We start from the raw sequence: 20932 nt of genomic DNA on the forward strand, positions 1-20932 counted from the left end.
ACTAATGAGAGCAGAATTTTTTTTCAAGGGTCAAGGTAAACTCAATTATATCCACATGATCTATTACAATATATTCTTATTGGCATCATATGTGTGTAACACCCTTACAATAATAGTTTAAATTGTCATATGACGATAATCATATGCAGGCGATGAGTCACAATAACTTGGCTGAAGTATGTTGACCAGACCACACACTAGATGGTGAAGGGACGACGACGTTTCGGTCCGTCCTGGACCATTCTCAAGTTGATTCGGTCCAGGACGGACCGAAACGTCGTCGTCCCTTCACCTTCTAGTGTGTGGTCTGGTCAACATGACGATAACCACATTACCCCGTGAATCAACATATGACAATGACTGCTGCCTAAGGGTTGATGCCTCTAGCCTCTCATAGCTCATGTTCTCAAGTTCTAAGAGCCATTTGGTAGCATCTCTTTGCACCATTTCTAATTAGTTAATATGCCTCTTTAGATATGGGTACAACACAACTGCTGCATATTCCAATTTTGGTCTCTCAAATTGCATGCACAGTTTCTTTAATATTTCTCCATCCATATATTTAAATGCAGTTATGGAATTTGCTACCAGAGTGTAGACTCCTCACAATGCCCTCTATGTGGTTCTCTGGTGACAAGTTACTATCCAGAACCACTCCTAGATCTCTTTCTCAGTCCAGGTTCCTCAATATCCCTTCACATAATTTATAGGTTGCATGTGGCCTATTTTCCCCTTATTTCTTGTTTCATAAAATTTATTCACATTGAATTCCCTCTGTCATATGCTACTCTATTCACCTTTGTTCAGGCCATCTTGAAGGGCATGCCAGTCATTTTAGTCTTTTATTTTCCTTAGTAATGTAACATCATTAGCAAACATGTTCATATAATTCTGTCTCCCCCTCTGGTAGACCATTTTTACAGACCACTGGTTCCCAAACTGGGGCCCATGGCCCACTGGGCCCCCTAACTTTTTGCAATATGTAGGGGGGCTATAAGTTGAGGCAGTGTACAGGTTATGATACCAGAGAGGGCCTTTACTGGGTGTAGGGGCCATTAATAAGGCCTCTATATGAAGAAGGGGTAATGACTAAAAACTTTGGGAACCACTGATATAGACAGTGAACATTTCTGGCACTAGTGCTGAATCTTGTGGTAGTCTGCTAGTAACATTTCTCCAATCTGCTTCTAATTGCTGCCTTCATTTTTCTGTCGGCAAATTTTCAGACTTTCCCATATGATATCTGTAGCTTTATCATCAAAGCTAAGTAAATTTGTTATCCACGCTCTTCCCATTTGAAAGTCTTATATATTTCTTACATAATTCCTTTCCCATTTAGTTTTACTTATCTCTTTGTAGTGATATAACTACCACTCTTGTCAATGATGCAGGTCTATAATTTTGAAGGTCTTGCCTGTTACCACTTTTATAGATTGGAACAGTTTCCCTTTTTCCATATATTTGCTAGATTTCCTGTATGTAAGGATGCCTGAAAAATAATTTGTAGTGGCATTCCACTTCATGGAACCGGTGGCTTTCAGGATTTTTGGACAGGGTCCAAGTTGGCTCCCAGTTGCTAACTGCTTGCTAACTCCCTACACCTTTCAAATTACACCAAGCCCTTGTGAGTCATTAAGAGCCTACCAAAGACCAGAAGTCAAAGTCTGTTTCCTCAAAGAGGTATAAACAGCAAAGGATACTAGATCATCCTAACCGAGGAAGTAGCCACCAGATAGGTGAGACAAAACAGACAACAGCAGTACAAGACAAAAACAATACAGAAAATGGGAGCTCCCAGTAGCTAAGTAGTTCCACCACTGGTTCCATCTCCCCACCACTAGGTGGTAGCCAATCTTTGCTTATTGAGTTTTTACCACAATACAAATGGTGGCACACCAGGTCCCATACGGACGTGGTGTGCCTCCATCTGTATGGGAGTTGAGTAGTTTTCACTTGATTTTGCATTTGAATCTTCACAGTGGCAGTATTATATGACTTTGCAGGAATTCTGCCTCTTCAGTGGCTAGTGTTTTTTTTTTTTTTTCATTCCTGGCTCTTCCTGGAGTTCCATTTGATGGCTAATACTGTTGCCCCATATCATTCTGCCATGACAGAGACCCTCTCGCTCGCATTTTGGATGGAAGTGCTTTTGCCTCTTTCTCTGGCTATCTTGGGAATTCTTCCTCCTCTGAACTGCTTGGTGCCTTCTAGTTTTCTGGATTATGTTTTGCATATATTATCTTCAAATTGCCTTTGAGGTTATTTCAGCTGAGGATTTATTTTTTACGACAGCCTTTATTCTGGTCTTACTAGGTTTGGGATCATCGTGCTCATTAGCAGAAGTGGGGGTTCTGTATCTTTTCTTCACCTCCAGGCTTTGAAAGGGACTGTTGGTCATTGACACTTGGTTTGTCTGATTGAGGGGGCATCATATGTGACAGTAGCATTATTTAACCACTTTTCATGCTCTTTGGATTGAGGTTGTGTTTGTCAACCCTGTGTCCCATATTCTGTGATCCAAGTTCTGTTTCTACCAGGTCATATGTTGTGCAGTTCATTCTCATTACATCTGGAAGTTTACTAATATATTCCTGGCTAATATTCAGACTCTGTCCCTCAGCCTTTGTATGCTTATATTGCATTTAAGCACTTAGCATACTGCTGATGTTCTACCCCAGGTCCCCTTGTTCTTCTGTGGTCTTATTCCACATTATGCCCTGTCAGCATTTTCTGTTTTTATTAGAAAATGCTTGTTTCCTCTGACAAGGTACCATTGCAAGATAGATTTGGGAAGCAACTGAGGTGTCCTTCCCAAAATTCAAGCATTAAATGTAATGAAATAATTTTTTTGGTGGGATTCTCTTTTTACCCAAAAGGTAGAGAATGTGTGGGGGAAGGGGGATGGGGGTTGCTAGGATAGCTAGTGAAAGTAGTCAGTGTATCACATGGATCCCAGGGGTGCCACCTAGTGGTAGGTAGTCACAGCATGATTAATTAGTTTGTCATGGAAACTATTGTTTGCCTAGTTATCCTTGGTTCTGAAGTGTCTTCATGCAGTTGCTCGTTCTCTTGCACTTATGCTTTCTGGTGGAGATTATTTTGGTTTTGAATAGATCTCTGATTCCCAAGCTTTCCCTCAGTAGAGAGAGCAAAACTCTGGTCTTAATAGAGAAGGGTAGGTCTCAAAAGATTTGGGGTATGTACCTAAGGAATGGCTTGACCTGTCCTTAACTACTGGGGTCTACTAAGGTCCCCACCCAAGCAAAAAAAAAAAATAAAAAATCATTATATTCACTGCTTGATTGTTATAGTATTGTGTTGTTTAATAAAGCAGTATTGCATCAAAATATTGAAATCGATACACCTCTAGTGTAAACAAGCAGGAGTGCTTGTACTATTTAGGTATTGTCATAGAAAATTCCTGAACTGTCTTGCATTATTTAACCCTTAAACTGCGCAACACTTCAAATGACGTGTTTAGTAACTTACCCAAACTTGCGCATCACGTCGTGTGACGAGTACTACGCAAGATTTAAACGGCCCGTGGATACACGGAGTTCACCTCGCCTTCATCAGGGCTCTTGTAAACAAACGCCATTTAAACAAAAAAAATCATGGGCCACATTTCCGGGTGTGAGAGGCCTCAGTACTAAGTGAGCCACCATGGCTGACACACGTAGCATGAACTCACAGCACTGCTGTTCAGTTTGTGACCACAGCATCGCCTAAAAATGCCATAATATATATGTACATGCTGTTATTTAGCGATGATAGTATTACAGAAGACCCCTGACTGATAAAAATGACCAGGATTCTAATAATAGCAGGATTGTGATAATTAGCACTGTAGTGGGAGGAGTAATCTTGGTGGGGAGGGAGGTAGCGTTGTATGCTGACTTTGTGTGACCACCTTTTACTGTCTGGACTCACTATACCAGTTTAGTTGTTCGTTATAGTGAATGAAACATGCAGATACTTATATATAACGTCTGTATATAGTGAATAAAAGCAAAAACAGTATGGTGGGAGGAGAAGGGTGGCAAGTCAAGTGAAGTGAAGTGAGGGAGGGAGTGACAGCCAGTGGCAGGTTGCCACTGGCTGCCACTGCCACTCAGTATACCAACCTAGTGGTTCATTATGGTGAACACAAATGTAGATACTTGTGTATAACGTGTCTATATAGTGTAATAACAGCAAAAGGAGTGTTGGGAAGAAGCCATTTTGAAGAGGGAGGTGACGACATCTGCATGATTTGTCATGCTGGGTAGGGGGTGGCGACTATGCTCTTTGGCTACTATACCAGTTTAGTTGAACAGTTATGGTGAACAGAACATGTAGATACTTATATATAACATCTGTATATAGTGAATAAAAGCAAATAGAGAGTGGCAGTGAGAGGCTGACTGGCAGATGTGGTGGCCACATCTCGCTGCTTTTTGACTTGCAATATCAACTTAGTGATTTGTTATGGTGAACAAAACATGCAGATACGTATATATAACCTATGTATATAGTGTAATGCCGACAAAGTATTTGTTTATTGTTTTATGAACACAGTAATTGAATCAATACTATGCACACCATAATTTTGAGAAAGCGATGATTCGCACATTTTATTATATAAATATATCACATTACACACTATTAGGTAATTATATCTTTGTGGCCACTCCTGCCTGACAACTGGGGCTGAGCAGACCGCCTCTGATGCATGCTGAGTCAGCGCCTCTTTTTTGCCAGACTTCCCCGCCCTATAGTGGGCTAAATATGCCACTTACGATTTTTTTATTATTTTTCCCGTGATCAGGGAACACAAATTAACAGGTTTAGAAGTTTTTTTTTTTTATTTTTTTTTTCTATTTTTGTTATGTGCCTGTGGGTGACAATGGCCAAATAGCCCTTAGCAGCACAAGGGTTAAATATTTTAGCAAAAAATGACAACTTTTCTACTAAGGTATTTAGAATGTTTTCTAGATCCAAGCCAATTTGTAAACTTGGATGCTATTTAAAAGTCTGCTGTGTCTTTTGTTAGTTGGGGTGCAGTGTGTATAATGCAACTGAATCCCATCCTAAACTTGGCTAGCATTGCATAGTACAGTAGTTTGAGAACTCCATTTATGTGGTGTGCTGAAGAGTCAGTGTATGATTTACATTCACTTCCAGAGTTTGTTCTTCCTATCATGTTATCACAGTTACACCCCACATACCCATAGCTTACATGACTATATAGCCATGCTTTTTGTATACATGTATATGTTTTTGTGCTTTTTAGTGTTGTGCATGTGTTACTTCTCTTCAAGGCACTTTTTATTATACTTTTTGTAGGGGTGTTATTGAGAATGTGTACAATGGTATATTGGCTAATAGCAATGTTATGAGTGTATTTTGTGTGTACAGTACTGAGTATTGCTCAGCTGTAGAAGCCTGTTATTTTTTAACCTGTAAAGCATTTTATCAATTTGTTTCACTTAACATTTGCCATAGTTTGTTATTTAAAATGTGTGTAACTAATGCTCGAGGATATAATTATTCGTAAGTCCAATTCATTGCCACTACCAACTACAGATGTGGTAAATGTCGACGTTACATCAAGTTGGTGGAGACTAAACCTGTCCGTCTCCACTGTGTGACGTGTGATGAAACTTTTGCTGTGCCTCAGAATGGTGTTATACGAGAGTTTCAGGAGAACAGGTGTCCTTTAGATGACTTCCAGCTCTTGGTGTGGTCTGGTGGAGCTAAAGGGAAGAGTTTTACCTTCTGCCCTTACTGCTACAACAACCCTCCTTTCCCGTGAGTCATTCCCACCATTATTATGCTCATTGAATCCCATTACAAAATAATTTTTAGGTCATCTTGATACATATGCAGTGGATTTAATTGTGGATTAAATATAGTTGACTGAAAGGCAAGTTTCAATTGTTGTAAAGGGTTTAATTTTCTGTTTCAACACTTATAATACTGTACATGGGTTTTCAGTATCAGAGAAGTTGTTGATAAATATTTGTTCCAGATCACAATAATATCATTTAAAATAAGGATACATACTACAGGATACCTCCTTCAACTGCCAATATTATTGATTTATTGCATCTAATTCTTCTAATCTTTATATTCCAAAACAATAAAAAAATTTCTGGGAAGATGTGAATCAAACAAATTATTTTAAATGAATTTGATTATGGCATTTTCTGGGGGGAGCCCCGTCGGCTCCCTCGGAGCTATACAGGCTGATATGCTAATGTCAGACTTTGGAATCAGTCATGTGTAAGGAGTTCTATGGGCCTACCAGGGACCACAAGCCAGAACCTGGCCCCCTCAGAGAGGCAAGGAAACAGTGGCCTATAGAAACCCCCGTGTGGATGGAAGCATTTTCTGTCTGCCATCGACTGGGTTGGGCACCCAGAAAGGTAAGCGTCCCAAAACAAACCCCTATTCTGGTTAAAATTGCTACCTAACGCCGAACTAGTGGATAGAACTCCTCAAAAAGAAACGAGCAAACTAGCATGATGTCACACGTCACCGCGCCGCTGTCTGTGCAGCTCCTCCCTCCCCGGGAGGGGGGAAGAGGGAGCCCCAGACCCCCCACGCCGGCGATCCACACCCCAGTTCCTTTGCTGATGCTAAAAGCACCGGTTGTGTGCTCCGGCAATAGTGGTTGTTTCAGCACTGTACCTAGAGTGTGGTGTCTGTCTTTTAGGTGGTGCGTGAGCCGGGAGTGAGTCTCCAGTACTCGGGCTGCTTGGGGCTTGGTTACCTTCCACAAGTTCCTTGGGTCCTGCTTCTGCTAGGCCATTTACTGCTTGGTTTTCAGCTGCCTTTTGTGTGATGGGGGGTTCTGTCTCCCTTGTTCGCCTTAGGGTAATGTGCACAAACTCCAGTCTTAGGTTCAAGTAGGAAACTAGTTAGCAAGGGGCCTACCTTGCGATGGATTTTCAATGATTGTGACTGGTTACAATGAAATTATTGTGCTGTGATTTCAAGGAATATCAAGGAATTCTGGCGATTCCTAGATTTGTTTCAGCCTTAAGACTCGGCCACGATGGTACAAAAGTTGACCAACCTGGAACAATATTAAATTCGCTGAGAGGTTCTGGAGGCCCCAATATTGAGCCCAACCAAGGTGGGCCACCACACATTGACCTGACCACATTCTGGCCTTTGGTAATGGTATTTACACTTAAAATGCATTCAAAATGATTTTCATTGATATCACACCATTGTGATTTCATTGTGATCTAAGTACTGGTCGGCCGTTCGACCGGCGGTAGCCGGTCGGCCGAGCGGACAGCACGCTGGACTGTGATCCTGTGGTCCCGGGTTCGATCCCGGGCGCCGGCGAGAAACAATGGGCAGAGTTTCTTTCACCCTATGCCCCTGTTACCTAGCAGTAAATAGGTACCTGGGTGTTAGTCAGCTGTCACAGGCTGCTTCCTGGGGGTGGAGGCCTGGTCGAGGACCAGGCCACAGGGGACACTAAAGCCCCAAAATCATCTCAAGATAACCTCAAGATAGGGTAAGGGGCAGTTTGCACTGGTAGGGGCATAGGGTACTGTGCAGCTTGTTTTTACCAAACGTAGCTGCCGGTTCTGTTGCGCCTGAGTACACTGTACTCTTGCACGGGGTTTCTTTTTCTTTTTGTTTGTCTACCTGGTGGGGGTCTGCCTTTGGTTCTTTCCCCCTTTGTACTGAGTTCTCTTCCTTCTTCAGGTGGTTTCCCCTGCTAGGTCCCCATGAGTGTACACGTCCCAGGGGTTCAGTTCTTAGAAAGTTGTTTAGTAGACATGGGCGCCAGTTAGCAGTACCCTGCCTGGGATTACCTGAGTGCGAGTCCTTTTATAGTAAATGCTCAGGACCCTGGAAAACCCCTAGGGGGAGCGTGGGCCAGATGGATATGGCCCCGGAGTCTCCCCTTGCTTTGTACGAGTTCGAGGTTTGCTCTGTCCCCTTGTCTCAGGGTGACTCTCACTGTTTTGCCTCTATCTGCTGCCTGTGGGGTTGGTGACACCTTCGGCCTAGAGTCCTGCAAGTTTTGTTACTTGTTTGTGACTCAATTACCCAGTCTTATGCTGACTGTGGGTGCAGGCAGCACGGGTGTTGCATGTTGAGGTTGTGCCTTTTGGCTCTCCTATTGCTAGGTTTCGATTCTGGTTCCTGACTTTCCCGGCCTGTTTGCGTTTTCAGAGTCTTGCGGTGTCCTTTCTCTGGAGACTGTCGGGGTCTTGGTCTACAACCTCCTGGTGGCTCGCTAGCGTTGGGATTTTTTTCAGTACGACAGACGTTTCATCTCCTCCTTTGCCAGCTCGGGTTTCCGGCTCTGCCTGCTCGGTGGTCACACCTGAGGCCTTCCCGCAGCTCCGCCTCTTCCTCGGCTCGTTCGGCGCTGCCTCGAGTCTCGCCTTCTGATGGTGGTCAGGTGGCTTCCTTGCTGGTGTCCCACCTGCGTACTTCTTCTTGGCGGCAGTGTTTTTTTTTTTTTTTGGCAGTCCTTCCTTTTCCTTCTGTCCCTTCTTAGGTGGCTGTGTTTTGTTGGCGTTGTCTTGTTCCTCTATCGTAGGGGTTTGGGGCCGTCATTTTGCTGCATACTGTCGCCTAGTATCGCGCGGCGCTGTGGCGAAGCCACTTCCGTTTGGTATTGATGTTACTTCTAAGCCGTTCCACAAGCTGTCTCGGTGTTAGGTAGCAATTTTAACCAGAATAGGGGTTTGTTTTGGGACACTTACCTTTCTGGGTGCCCAACCCAGTCGATGGCAGACATAGAATGCTTCCAACTCCCCTTGCCTCTCTGAGGGGGCCAGGTTCTGGCTCGTGATCCCCGGTAGGCCCACAAAACTCCATACACATGACTGATGCCAAAGTCTGACATTAGCATATCAGCCTGTATAGCTCGGGGAGCCTCCGGGTCACACCCAGAAAATGGAGTTTCATTACGTTCAACGCTGGTTTTTTCAGGATTTATTTTATTTTAAATTAAGATTTCCTTAGATTCTTGGGTATTAATCACTTCATACAGTGGTTAAATATGTGTCCAAGATTGATTTTGGCACTGAATAATGATTGCACAAATACTGTAATTTAAAGTGTTGCTTTCAGGGACATGTCCAAAGGAAGTGGATGCAACCTTTGTTCTCACCCGACCTGCCAGTATGGCCGAGACAATGTGGGTGTATCCCAGTGCATGGAATGTCCAACTGGGATATTGGTTATGGATCCCTCATCTGGACCCAAGTGGAAACTGGCTTGTAATAGGTATGTTTTATATACAAGTCTGGAAATGTATATTTTAAGGTAGTTGTTAGTGGTCGAAATGTAGCAGACCCTTATGTAACATTGCTGTAACATTCCTGGAAGACTATTATATAGTAATAATGTAGCCTTCTGCCTTCTTAGTGAAGATTCAGACAGTGGACTATGGTTGTTAACCTAGTTGAGTAACAACTCCTCCACCTTACCAGAGAAAATAGTGAATATTTCTTAATCATTGCATTGTGCATAGTGCCTTAACCCCTAGGGTACTCTTGTGATTATAGTCTGCAACACACCGAGGTGCCAAAAAAAAAAAAAATAATAATAATAATAATAATAATAATATTGTAAAAGTGTTCATGTGTGTTCCCTGACCATAGGAAAAATAAAAAAATCGTAGGTGACATATTTTGGCCGCAATTGGGCGAGGAAGTCTGACAAAGTTGAGGCGTTAACAGAGCAATCTTTGGAGGCTACTTTGGAGGACTAAATCTACACAGTAAAATAACAATGTATTGGAGTGAACGATATGGAAGAAAATGCAGAATAGAACCAGTGAAGAGCAGAGGTGCCATAGGCACAATCGGAGAACACTGTGTAAACGTCAGAGGTCCACAGTTGTTCAACGTTCTCCCAGCGACTATAAGAAATATTGCCGGAACAACCGTGGACATCCTCAAGATAAAACTAGACTGTTTTTAAAAAAAACGTGCCGGACCAACCGGGCTGTGGTGGGTATGTGGGCCTGCGGGCCGCTCCAAGCAACAGCCTGGTGGACCAAACTCACAAGTCAAGCCTGGCTTTGGGCTGGGCTTGGGGAGTAAAAGAACTCCCAGAACTCATTCAAGCAGGTATCAAGTAGGAGGCGGTCAGCTTCGCCAGAGTTGTCAGATGGGAGTCGCCACAAAGATATTATTCCCTAATTATTTCAATGTCTCTTGATTTTTTCTTATTTTTTTGCAGTAATATTATTCAATAGTTTGTAGTGCGATATATTTATATAATAAAATGTGTGAATCATTGCTATACTCAAAATTGTGGTGTGTGCATTAGTGATTCATTTATGTTCATAAAACAATAAACAAATAGTTTTGCTGTTATTACATTATATACACATAGGTTATATATAAGTATCTGCATGTTTTGTTCACCATAACGAACCACTAAATTGGTATGGTATCAAAACAACAAGGAGTGGCCACCACACCAAAAACCAAAGAGCCAAGAGCTGTGCGGGACCAAAGAGCTAGAGCTCAACCCCCGCAAGCACAATTAGGTGAGTACACCCCAGCCAGCCAGTCAGCCAATGCCACCTCCTTCCCTCGTTCAACAACACCTCACTCGCCAACACATCTCCCACCCTGTTGTTTTTGCTTTTATTCACTATATACAGACATTATATATAAGTATCTACGTGTTTTATTCACCATAACGAGCCACTAAGTTGGTATAGTAAGTCATAACAATGACAAGTGGCCACCACACACAGGCCAGCAAATGCGACCTCCTTCCCTCCCTCACCTCACTTGTCAACACTCCTCCCACCATACTGTTTTTTCTTTTATTCACTATATACAGATGTTATATATAAGTATCTACATGTTTTGTTCACCATAATTGTACAGCTAAGCTGGTATGGTGAGTTCAGACAATAATAAAGGTTGCCACACAGTCGGCTGATGCTGCCTCCCTCCCTCACTAAGATTCCTCCTCCTCCCACCATATTGTTTGTGCTGTTTTTGCACTATATATATTCACGTTATATATAAGTATCTACATTTGTGTTCACCATAACTAAACACTAAGCTGATACGGTGATTCTAGAGGATAACAGGTGGCCACAGCCACCTGTTATATGTGGCCACACAGCTTTGTCAGCAAACAAAGCTACCTCCCTCAGCATTACTCCCACCATACTTCGCACAGCACTAATTATCACAACAATCCTGCTATTATCAGAATCCTGGTCATTTTCATCAGTCAGGAGTCTTCTGTAATACTATCATTGCTAAATAATACCAGTTACATATATATTTCTGGGCAGAGCTCCTTCTGCTCCCCAGAGCTAACCAGGCTGATATGAATGTATTAGACCATGGCATCAGTTAATGCACATGGGAGTTCTAGGCCTACCGGGGACCACGAGCCAGTACCTGGCTCTCCTCAGAGAGGCACAAGGAGCAATGGCCTATAGAAACCCCCGTGTGGTTGAAAGCATTCTGTGTCTGCTGTCAACTGGGTCAGGCACCCAGAAAGATAACTGCCCCAAAACAAACCTCTATTCTGGTTAAAATATTGCTACTGAAAGCCAAATTAGTGGACAGAACTCCCCAAATGAAAAAAGTAAAAGAGTATGATGTCACCACGCCACTGTCTGCACAACCCCCCACCACCACCGGGGAGGGGGAAGGGGGAGCCCCAGATCCCAGTTCTGTGGCTGATATGAACTGGCAAGGTCATGTACCTCTAGCTACTGTGTTTTACAGTTCTGTACCTTGTGGTGTGGTCCTGTCTACTAGGTGGTGTGCAAACCAGGAGTAATTTCACAAGTAATTTCACAACCCTAGGCTGCATGTGCCAAAGGTTCTCTTCCCTAGGTGCCCTTAAGTACTGCCCTTGGGGCATGGGGCCAACTTCCACAAGCCATCTTGGGGTCTACCTCTGCAGGATCTTTGCTACTCGGTGATTGACTGCCCTTGGAGTCAGCTGTGGTGTTTCATGCACCATTGTTTGCCTCTGGGTAGGGGGTAGTTTTGTCACTAGTTGGGGCGCAGGGGACTGTGCAGCTAGTTGTCACCTCTCATAGTGGCTGGCTCTGCTCCACCTAAGCACGTTGTCCTCTTGTGGGGTTTTTCTTTTGTTTTTGTTTTCCTGCCTGGTGGGGGTCTACCCTTTGGTTTTGGTCACACACCATTACATCTCGGTGGTCCTCTATTAGGACCCTGTGAGTGTACATGTCCTGGGAGTTCAGCTTTAGCAGTTTGCTTAGTAATCTTGGGCGCCGGTTAGCAGTACCCTGCCTGGGCTTTCCTTAGCGAGATACGCAACTAAGGGCCCTAGGAAATCCTACAGGGGCTCTTTGGTCTGATGGATGCGACTCCTGGGTCCCCTCTCCCTTCGTAGGAGTTCGAAGGGTGCTTTGTTCACCCTTGTCTCGGGGTGACAATCACTGGTTGTGCCTCAGTCATGCTGCCTGTTGGGTCGGTGACACTATTGACCCGGAGTCTTGTGAGTGGTGTTGCTTGCACGTTCTCCATTTCACCCGGCTACTGAGCTTAATATTTGGGTACAGGCAGCTTTGGTGTTGCACGCTCGTTTTGGGTTGCTGCAGCGCGCTAGGTTGGTTGTTACCCCAAATGCCCTGAGACTGTCCCATTTTGGTTATAGGGACTCGGACTTGGGGGTGTTAGTCGCTTTAACTTTGGTTCAGTCCGAACCTCCTTGTCCTTGCCCTTGTGTTCGTCCTGGTCCCCTCCCCCCTCCAGCCTTAGAACTGGGGTGTGGATAGCTGGCGTTGGGGTCTGGTCTCCCCCTTCCAGGAGGGTGGGGGGGTGCGCAGACAGCGGCGCAGTGACGTCATGCTCGTTTGCTCGTTTTCAGTTGAGGAGTTCTGTCCACTAGTTTAGCTTTCAGTAGCAATATTTTAACCAGAATAGGGGTTTGATTTAGGGCGCTTGCCTATCTGGGTGCCTGACCCAGTCGATGGAAGACAGAATGCTTCCACCCACAGGGGGGCATCTATAGCCTATTGCCCCTCATGCCTCTCTAAGGGGGGCTAAGTTCTGGCTCGTGGTCCCAGTAGACCTAGAACTCCATATGACTGATGCCACATGGCATCAGTCACATGATGATGACTGACTGATGCCAGGGGTCTAATACATTCATATCAGCCAGGTTAGCTCCGGGATGTCTCTGGGTCTCACTCAGAAAATGGCGTTTCATTACATTCAACGCTGTTTTTTTTTTTTTAACAGGAAAATATTATAATTGATACTTTTATGTATATTAATTACATTATTATGGCAACTTCTTTATATAGACAAATAATATTTAACTAAAATAAATTTTAACTTGATGGAGTTCAAAGTTATCTTGATCATCCTCAGATACAAATACTGTACTGTACAATGCAGTATATTACACATCAAGGACTTTAATACTGTATATATTTTACATGCAGTGAACATATAATGTGCCTGTTAGCAGCTTAACTTTTCAGCTGTGCATCACATCATATAACTGGGTAGATAAAAAAGTTCCAACTGCGCATCACATCACAAATGGCCTGTGAAGAAAATGGATCACCCATATGCTGCCCCAAGGGTGATAGTAAACGGCAGCCATCTTGAAAAAAAATCCTGAGTAGGTTGGTTTGGTCGATAGGCCTTGGTCTTTCTCTAGTAACCATGTCTGACGCACCGTCGTCTGCCTGATGCTGCCACGCTGTGGCTCGCTCCAAAACATTCACTGACTGAGGAATAAATTTAAGATGAACTTTTCTCAACTGGTAAGGAAAGTATCAGGAATGATTCTGATCATGATAAGGATTATGCACAGGGCACCAGTAAAAGTGGTACGGACAGTGATGATATTAAAATGTGACACGTGTGTTATTGTCCTGGGGGTGAGGCATACTTTACCACTGCCATGCCATCCTCTTTCCACCCTATCACTGCTACTGCCACACCTTCCTTGTGAGTTTTTTCCTCATTTGGGAAATTGAGGGAAAACAGCCCTCATCTTCCAAACTTCATAGCCACTGTGTGTTGTAGATGGTGTTCATCTTCTAGCCAACGTACGTTTGTTGGTGCTAGGATACATGGCTGTGGTATTACTGGTGCTACCGCCAAACAGGTGTACTTGTGTGGAGTGATGGTGCAGACTTTGTATGACACGTTCCAAGATTTGAGGCTACTGATGTGGTTACTGATCGCTTCCCTTACACTGGCTTTGACATGAATGAAATGGACGATTTTTTTAGCATACCGTACTTTGACCAGCCGCTCATGGAACATACTTTTCAGGAAACTAACAGATATGCTGCAGTTGAGGAGTTCTGTCCACTAGTTTAGCTTTCAGTAGCAATATTTTAACCAGAATAGGGGTTTGATTTAGGGCGCTTGCCTATCTGGGTGCCTGACCCAGTCGATGGAAGACAGAATGCTTCCACCCACAGGGGGTGGAAGCATATTCGCGATTGCAGTGTTGGAAAAACACCACGGTACCAAAACTTTGTGCTTTTGGTTCTGTATATGACGACGAAACATTTAGTGAAACACGTAATCCAGACTGTTGTCTCACCCCGTTTCTGGAAACATGTCATGTGACAGGTTTCTGCCGTCATGATTTTGAAAATATTAAAAACCTGTGACCAAAATGATTGTACTTCCTATTCACTTCACATGGTACATGCTTCACCCTCTACAGTCTAAGATGTTAGGCTAGATGCTTCTGATACACTACGTCAAAAGCTAGTGATTAACGAATGTCTTCTGCTGTTCAATGGAGTCTTGCCTTCAGGCAGTATATTCCATCAAAAGGCACAGATTTGGGCTCAAATTTTTTGTTTTGAGTGTAATTACCTAAGTGTAGTTACAGGATGAGAGCTACGCTCGTGGTGTCCCGTCTTCCCAGCACTCTTTGTCATATAACGCTTTGAAACTACTGACGGTCTTGGCCTCCACCACCTTCTCACTTAACTTGTTCCAACCGTCTACCACTCTATTTGCGAAGGTGAATTTTCTTATATTTCTTCGGCATCTGTGTTTAGCTAGTTTAAATCTATGACCTCTTGTTCTTGAAATTCCAGGTCTCAGGAAGTCTTCCCTGTCGATTTTATCAATTCCTGTAACTATTTTGTATGTAGTGATCATATCACCTCTTTTTCTTCTGTCTTCTAGTTTTGGCATATTTAATGCTTCTAACCTCTCCTCGTAGCTCTTGCCCTTCAGTTCTGGGAGCCACTTAGTAGCATGTCTTTGCACCTTTTCCAGTTTGTTGATGTGCTTCTTAAGATATGGGCACCACACAACAGCTGCATATTCTAGCTTTGGCCTAACAAAAGTCATGAACAATTTCTTTAGTATATCGCCATCCATGTATTTAAATGCAATTCTGAAGTTAGAAAGCATAGCATAGGCTCCTTGCACAATATTCTTTATGTTATGTTGTGTGCAAGAGGAACGGTGATCGACATGATTTTATATTCTGGTAGTGATGTTGGCATTCCAAATAATGATCCTCACAGTTTCTCGGAATTGTAATGAAAACGATGATGGCACCACTGTTGATCAAAGGCTACATTTTATATACAGACAATTACAATAACAGTTCCTTGCTAACTAGGTTCCTGCTAGAACACAGAAATGGAGTGTGTGGTACAGTAAAACCGCAAAGGAGGGAAATGCCAGCGTAAGAGGAAAATATAGGTGTAGGTGAGTGCCAAATGCTAAAGTGACAATATACTTGTAGTGCTGTGGAAAAAGACATGAAGTATATATGTTGACAACCATTCACACTAGTAGACACTGGCAAGGTGAACAGAACAACACAAGCAGTGACTAAACTAGATTGTTATGGACTATAACAACCAGTGTCTCTCCTGCTTGCCCAATAAGCAAGTGGGACAGGCTCTGGTTGTTCCTTCGTGCCCAAGATGGCAGCTGTAAGCACTGCCTGTGTATGTCAAAAAATTTGTATCAAGTAAATGCAAATAGAATGGCTAATTAAGTGAGTAGAGAATTTTGAGAGTAGTTGTGCATTATTGGAGTGTTTGCATTAAAATCATGAATTTTACTTTTGAAATTTTAGCATCATTGGAACAAGCGTGTGTTAAGAGGACTACAGGTTTTATTTTCCTTTTATTCCATTTAATTATTTTTCCTGCTTCTACCTTTAATTTACTTAAAAGTAATCTTTTGGCATTCTCATTTTGCAGTACAGTAAATAGATTTTCCAGTAGAATCACAGCAGGAAGTATATAGACATGCAAATTGGAATAATATATATGTCTATTTAAATGAATTTTCAAGTACTGTGTACCAAAATTTTAAGTGTGTTAAAATGTCTGCCTTCATTTGTTAATTTTTGTAATTACAAGTGATTGAATAAAGATATTTACACTTTATTGATTTACCATTACATTTTATTAAATAAAAGCCTTCATTCGCTATCACATTAAATTCTGTACAACATGTATGCATTTTGATTAGTGTGTTTTAAGAATACTATAATGTTCTAATCAAATTATATAGATAATACACTCCTAATGGTAAATTACTGCAGTTGCAAAATATTACTTATAGCTTTTGACATAATAATTTGTACTGCAGATGTGACGTCATAATAAACCTCTTCGACAAAGCCAGCAAGGTTCAGGTTCTTGAAGATACCTGTGAGGATTGTGGCTCTCAAACAGTCACTGTTGAATACAAGGAGGTAAATATAGACTTATATAGAGCATATCTATTTTAGCATCATCAAATTGAGTATCATTTATTAAGTGGTTTAGTGGAGTGCTAAAATAATTAATGTAATGCTAGTTATTAAAGCTCTCATTATTGTACAGGGAAAGAGTAAACTGAGAGACGGACAGTTGACAACAAGTGGATGTATATTCTGCAGTGCCACTCTAATACCCCTGGTGGAAAAACACAGAGCTTCCCAAGATGGGGGTCGTGGCAGAGGACGAGGGAGAGGGAGAGGAAGGGGAGGAAGCAGGGGAGGGAGAGGGAGCAGCCGTGGTGGACGAGGTCGTGGTGGTGGCAGAGGAAGAAGATAGTATTTTACACATTTTTTAAATACTTCTTTAAATATCAAGTTTTATTTATTCCTGTGTGAAAAAATTTACAATGTGGCTTTTGTAAATATTTCTTCATAATAAATATGGAGATAATAGGCATATTGTTTTATCATACCTCTTGTTAACTCTTATAATTTTTTACTTAGGCATTATATTCCACTTATTTCCTAGGTACATTATTTTTCTGTTGGGAGCCCCTTCGGCTCCCTGGAGCTATCTAGGCCGATACGGATATATTAGACTGGCATCAGTGTGAATGGATTTCATAGGCCTACCAGGGACCACGAGCCAGAACCTGGCCCCCTCAGAGAGGCACAAGGGGCAATGGCCTATATAATTGCACATGTGATTTGTAGCATTCCATGTCTGCCATCGACCAGGTCAGGCACCCAGAAAGGCAAGCATCCCAAAACAAACCCCTTCTGGTTGAAACTACTACTGAAAATTAAACAAGTGGACAGAATTTCCCAAAGAAAAAGAAGCAAACGAGCATGATGTCACCACTTGCTGCACTGGTGTCTTCGCAGCTCCCCCTCCCTATGAGGGGGAAGGGGGAGCCCCAGACCCCTCACGCTGGCTCACTCCTGACTTCTGTCCTTTGCTCTGTGCCTTGTGGTGTGGGGCGAGTCTTTTCTGGTGGTGCACGAGCCAGGAGTAATCTCCCAAGTACTTTTACTGCATGCACCTAGGGTCACCTTCCCTAGGTGCCCTGTAAGTACTGCCCTTGGGGCTTGGGGTTATCTTCCACAAGTCACCTTGGGGTCTACCTCTGTTGGTCATTTGCTGCTCGGTCATTGACCGCCTTGAGTGTGCTGGGGGTTTCCACCTCCTTTTGTTTACCTTAGGGTAAGGGGTAGTTTGCACAGGTAGGGGCATGGGGGTACTGCACAGCTAGTTGTCACCTATTACAACTAGGTCACCTATTTCGCCTGGGTATGTTGTCTTCTTGTAGGGTTTTCCTTTTGTTTTTGTTTTCTGCCTGGTGGATGGGGGTCTGCCTTTTGGTTCGTTGCCCCCTGTCTATAACTTTTATTTATTTATATATATACAGTATATATATATATATATATATATATATATATATATATATATATATATATATATATATATATAGATATATATATATAGATATATATATATAGATATATATATATATAGATATAGATACAGATATATAGATACAGATATATAGATACAGATATATAGATACAGATATATAGATATAGATATATAGATATATATATATATATAGATATATATATATATATATATAGATATATATAGATATATATATAGATATATATATATATATATATATATATATATATATATATATATATATATATATATAGGATATACATGGGTTGATACAAAAATAATAATGCAAAAAGGTGCTTAAAGGTTATGGATCTCTTGAAGAACACAACAATGGGAAACATTGATGAATGTCACAGACGGGTTCGATCATTGTTGCAAGTCAAACACTTCTTCGAATTCCTCTGAAGTTGGACTAGTGCCCAAGACGCAACAGGCATTTCCCCTTTGAATCGCAACACTGAGGCGCTGGAACAAGAAACTTTTTGCTCTCTGGTCTTTTGTAGCGCTGATCAATTTGTCCCCCAATTCCTTCAGGAACTTCAATGCACATTTTCCCCACGAACCGAGGGTCTCCGAGCCGATCGGAACAAAGCTGTAGCAGTGTGCTAGACCTCTGTATTTAATAATTTTCTGCGATTCCCTGAAAGAAGCAGCACCACCGCTTTCACGTGTGCTGTAGTGGAGGTAGGTACTGGCCAGTGTGGCAGCGCACGTGTAGTCCCATACCACTTGCTTACCATCCTTCCAAGGTAGCAAGGTGACCCCATCAGGGCGCTTCTGAGGGTCGTTAGGTCTGGATAAGTGTGGTTCTCTTTGTGCCGGGCAGCGGGCTGTGGCGAGGCTCCTCTTGATGATGTCGTTGACTTCTTCATGTCTTGCAATTTTACCCTGTGATTTACGACATACCAGACCATGACGACCATATTGGTCTGCCATCGCAGTTCCGCAGATGCACCTATGTTCGGTGAGGATGGGGGCGGCAAGGCGAAGGGCAACTCCAATGCGGAGAGCGTCATGACTGAGGCGAGTTCCCAGGGCTGCATTGGGCACAGCAAATAAAAAATCCCCGGCGTGGGGTGCTGTTACCGCTAGGAGGCGGGCTTTGTTTTCAGCATCAGCGTTGTCAATCATTGCTGTGACAGTCTTTTCCATTATGGGGCTATCCCAGTGGGCCTGCTTGTGGTCTTTTGGGACTTGTGGTCGGGGTTGAGGGTGTGCAATGGTGTCCCATTGTCTGGCTGCTTCGATGAACGTTTGATCATGAGTTCCCGCTGTCTCTCTCATACGCTCTGGTAGGATCTGCCCTACCAATTCGTTGGCTGCTGTACATGAGGATAAGAATGCTGGAAGTGCTACCTCAGTTGCCTTTCGTATGCCTATCCCTCCAAATCTCACTGGTAGTGTTGCTTGGTCCCACTGACTGTCATCTAAATCTAGGTTGAGCGCCTTCCTGAATATTGACCTGAGGAGCTCATCATATTGATTTAGAAGTGGGTTGCCAAAAGTTGGTGCACACCTTAAGAAGTATGTTAGCCTGGGCAGGGTAAGGCACTTTGTGAGAAGGTAGAGGGCATCGTGGGAGTCCAAGTCCCCAATTCTCTCTTCCATCCTCTTTAGGTCTCTAAACTTTTCGTCAAGGACTGCAGCAATAGCATTGTGGCCCAGAGGTGCTCCGAGTAGTGTGCTGTCGGTAGGTTTAACGACTGAGGCTTCTGGTAGAACTGATTTCACTGCTCTAATGATTACTTCACTAGATGCAATAATTTCGCACTTGGAGGGGCTAAGAACGAGACCCATGGACTCCCCCCGTGTCTTCACCAGCTGTAAGTCTTCTAGCAGGGAATCTTGTGTGCCTGCCAGAGTGCCATCATCCAGGAACCAGATGTTGAGCTCGCTGGACAGTCTGGTTGTAATTTCTCGAACCGCTATGCAAAAGAGGAACGGTGCAAGTGGGTCACCCTGTTGAATTCCCTCTGCTGAGGTGACTTCATGTTTGCCAAACAGGAGGGTTGAGTCTTTGCTGTAGCCTGCTGACACAAACGGGAGAATGCTTGGGCAATGTTCCTGGACTGCAGTGAGGATTGCTTCCCTTTTGACCGAGTTGAAAGCGTTTTTAAAATCTAATTTTACTACTGCCTGGTCTTCAGTAAGAGAGCTAATGTAGGCTCGTGCAGCATGAGCCGCTGCTTCACAGCCTTGGGGAACTCCAAACCCCAGCTGGTTGGGTTGCAGCATGGTGGCTGCTTCCGTTCGGATACTTCTGACAGCAGCCCTTGCAACTAGGCGGCGAAGGGTATTACCAACGGCAATGGGTCTGATTCCTCCCCCCTTCTTTTTGAGGGCACATAGGGATGCACCAAAGAAGAATGGTTTGATTTCATCAGGGATTAACCCGGCGAGGCAGTTGTTGACAAACGTTGTGATTTCTGTCAGGAGCGCTTCTGCAGCTGGGCCAAGAACAGGGTTCACCATTTCCTTCACATGTTGAGGTCTTACCCCTGTGTAGCCTCCTGAGGAGCCCGGGGGAAATGAAACGATAGCTTTATAAACCTCTGACTCCCGGAGGACGAGAGGTTCCTGATTAGGGGCGAGCCTGACCTGTGGGGGAGGTTCACCTACGGCCCTGAGGGGGTGTTTTGCTCTCAGTGCTTGGGCTGTGGTTTCATCCCTGGGCAAAATTTTGTCCTCACTTGTGATTAACCTGAGTGCCCCGACTGTATTGCCCTCTTCAATTTTCTTGCTGACTTGGGTACCTAATTTTCTGTTGTCGCTGATTGTCGTACTTGGTCT

General features: G+C 43.3%; 1 protein-coding gene across 4 annotated transcripts in view; it reads left to right on the forward strand.

Moving 5' to 3' along the window:
• The window catches only part of Top3beta (topoisomerase 3-beta), a 67333-nt gene extending 50193 nt beyond the window's left edge, over positions 1–17140 (forward strand). For 3 of the 4 annotated variants that reach the window (XM_069325254.1, XM_045745540.2, XM_045745541.2), the window contains 4 exons: positions 5566–5790; positions 9091–9246; positions 16575–16680; positions 16811–17140. In XM_069325254.1, the coding sequence (XP_069181355.1) occupies positions 5566–5790; positions 9091–9246; positions 16575–16680; positions 16811–17023 (700 nt within the window). In that variant the 3' untranslated portion in view covers positions 17024–17140. The remainder of the gene's footprint in view (positions 1–5565; positions 5791–9090; positions 9247–16574; positions 16681–16810) is intronic. The other variant, XM_045745543.2, reaches the window with a different exon arrangement.
• The last annotated feature ends 3792 nt before the right edge of the window (positions 17141–20932 follow it).

The sequence above is a fragment of the Procambarus clarkii genome, chromosome 16, assembly GCF_040958095.1.
Source record: "Procambarus clarkii isolate CNS0578487 chromosome 16, FALCON_Pclarkii_2.0, whole genome shotgun sequence".
Classification (NCBI taxonomy): domain Eukaryota; kingdom Metazoa; phylum Arthropoda; class Malacostraca; order Decapoda; family Cambaridae; genus Procambarus; species Procambarus clarkii.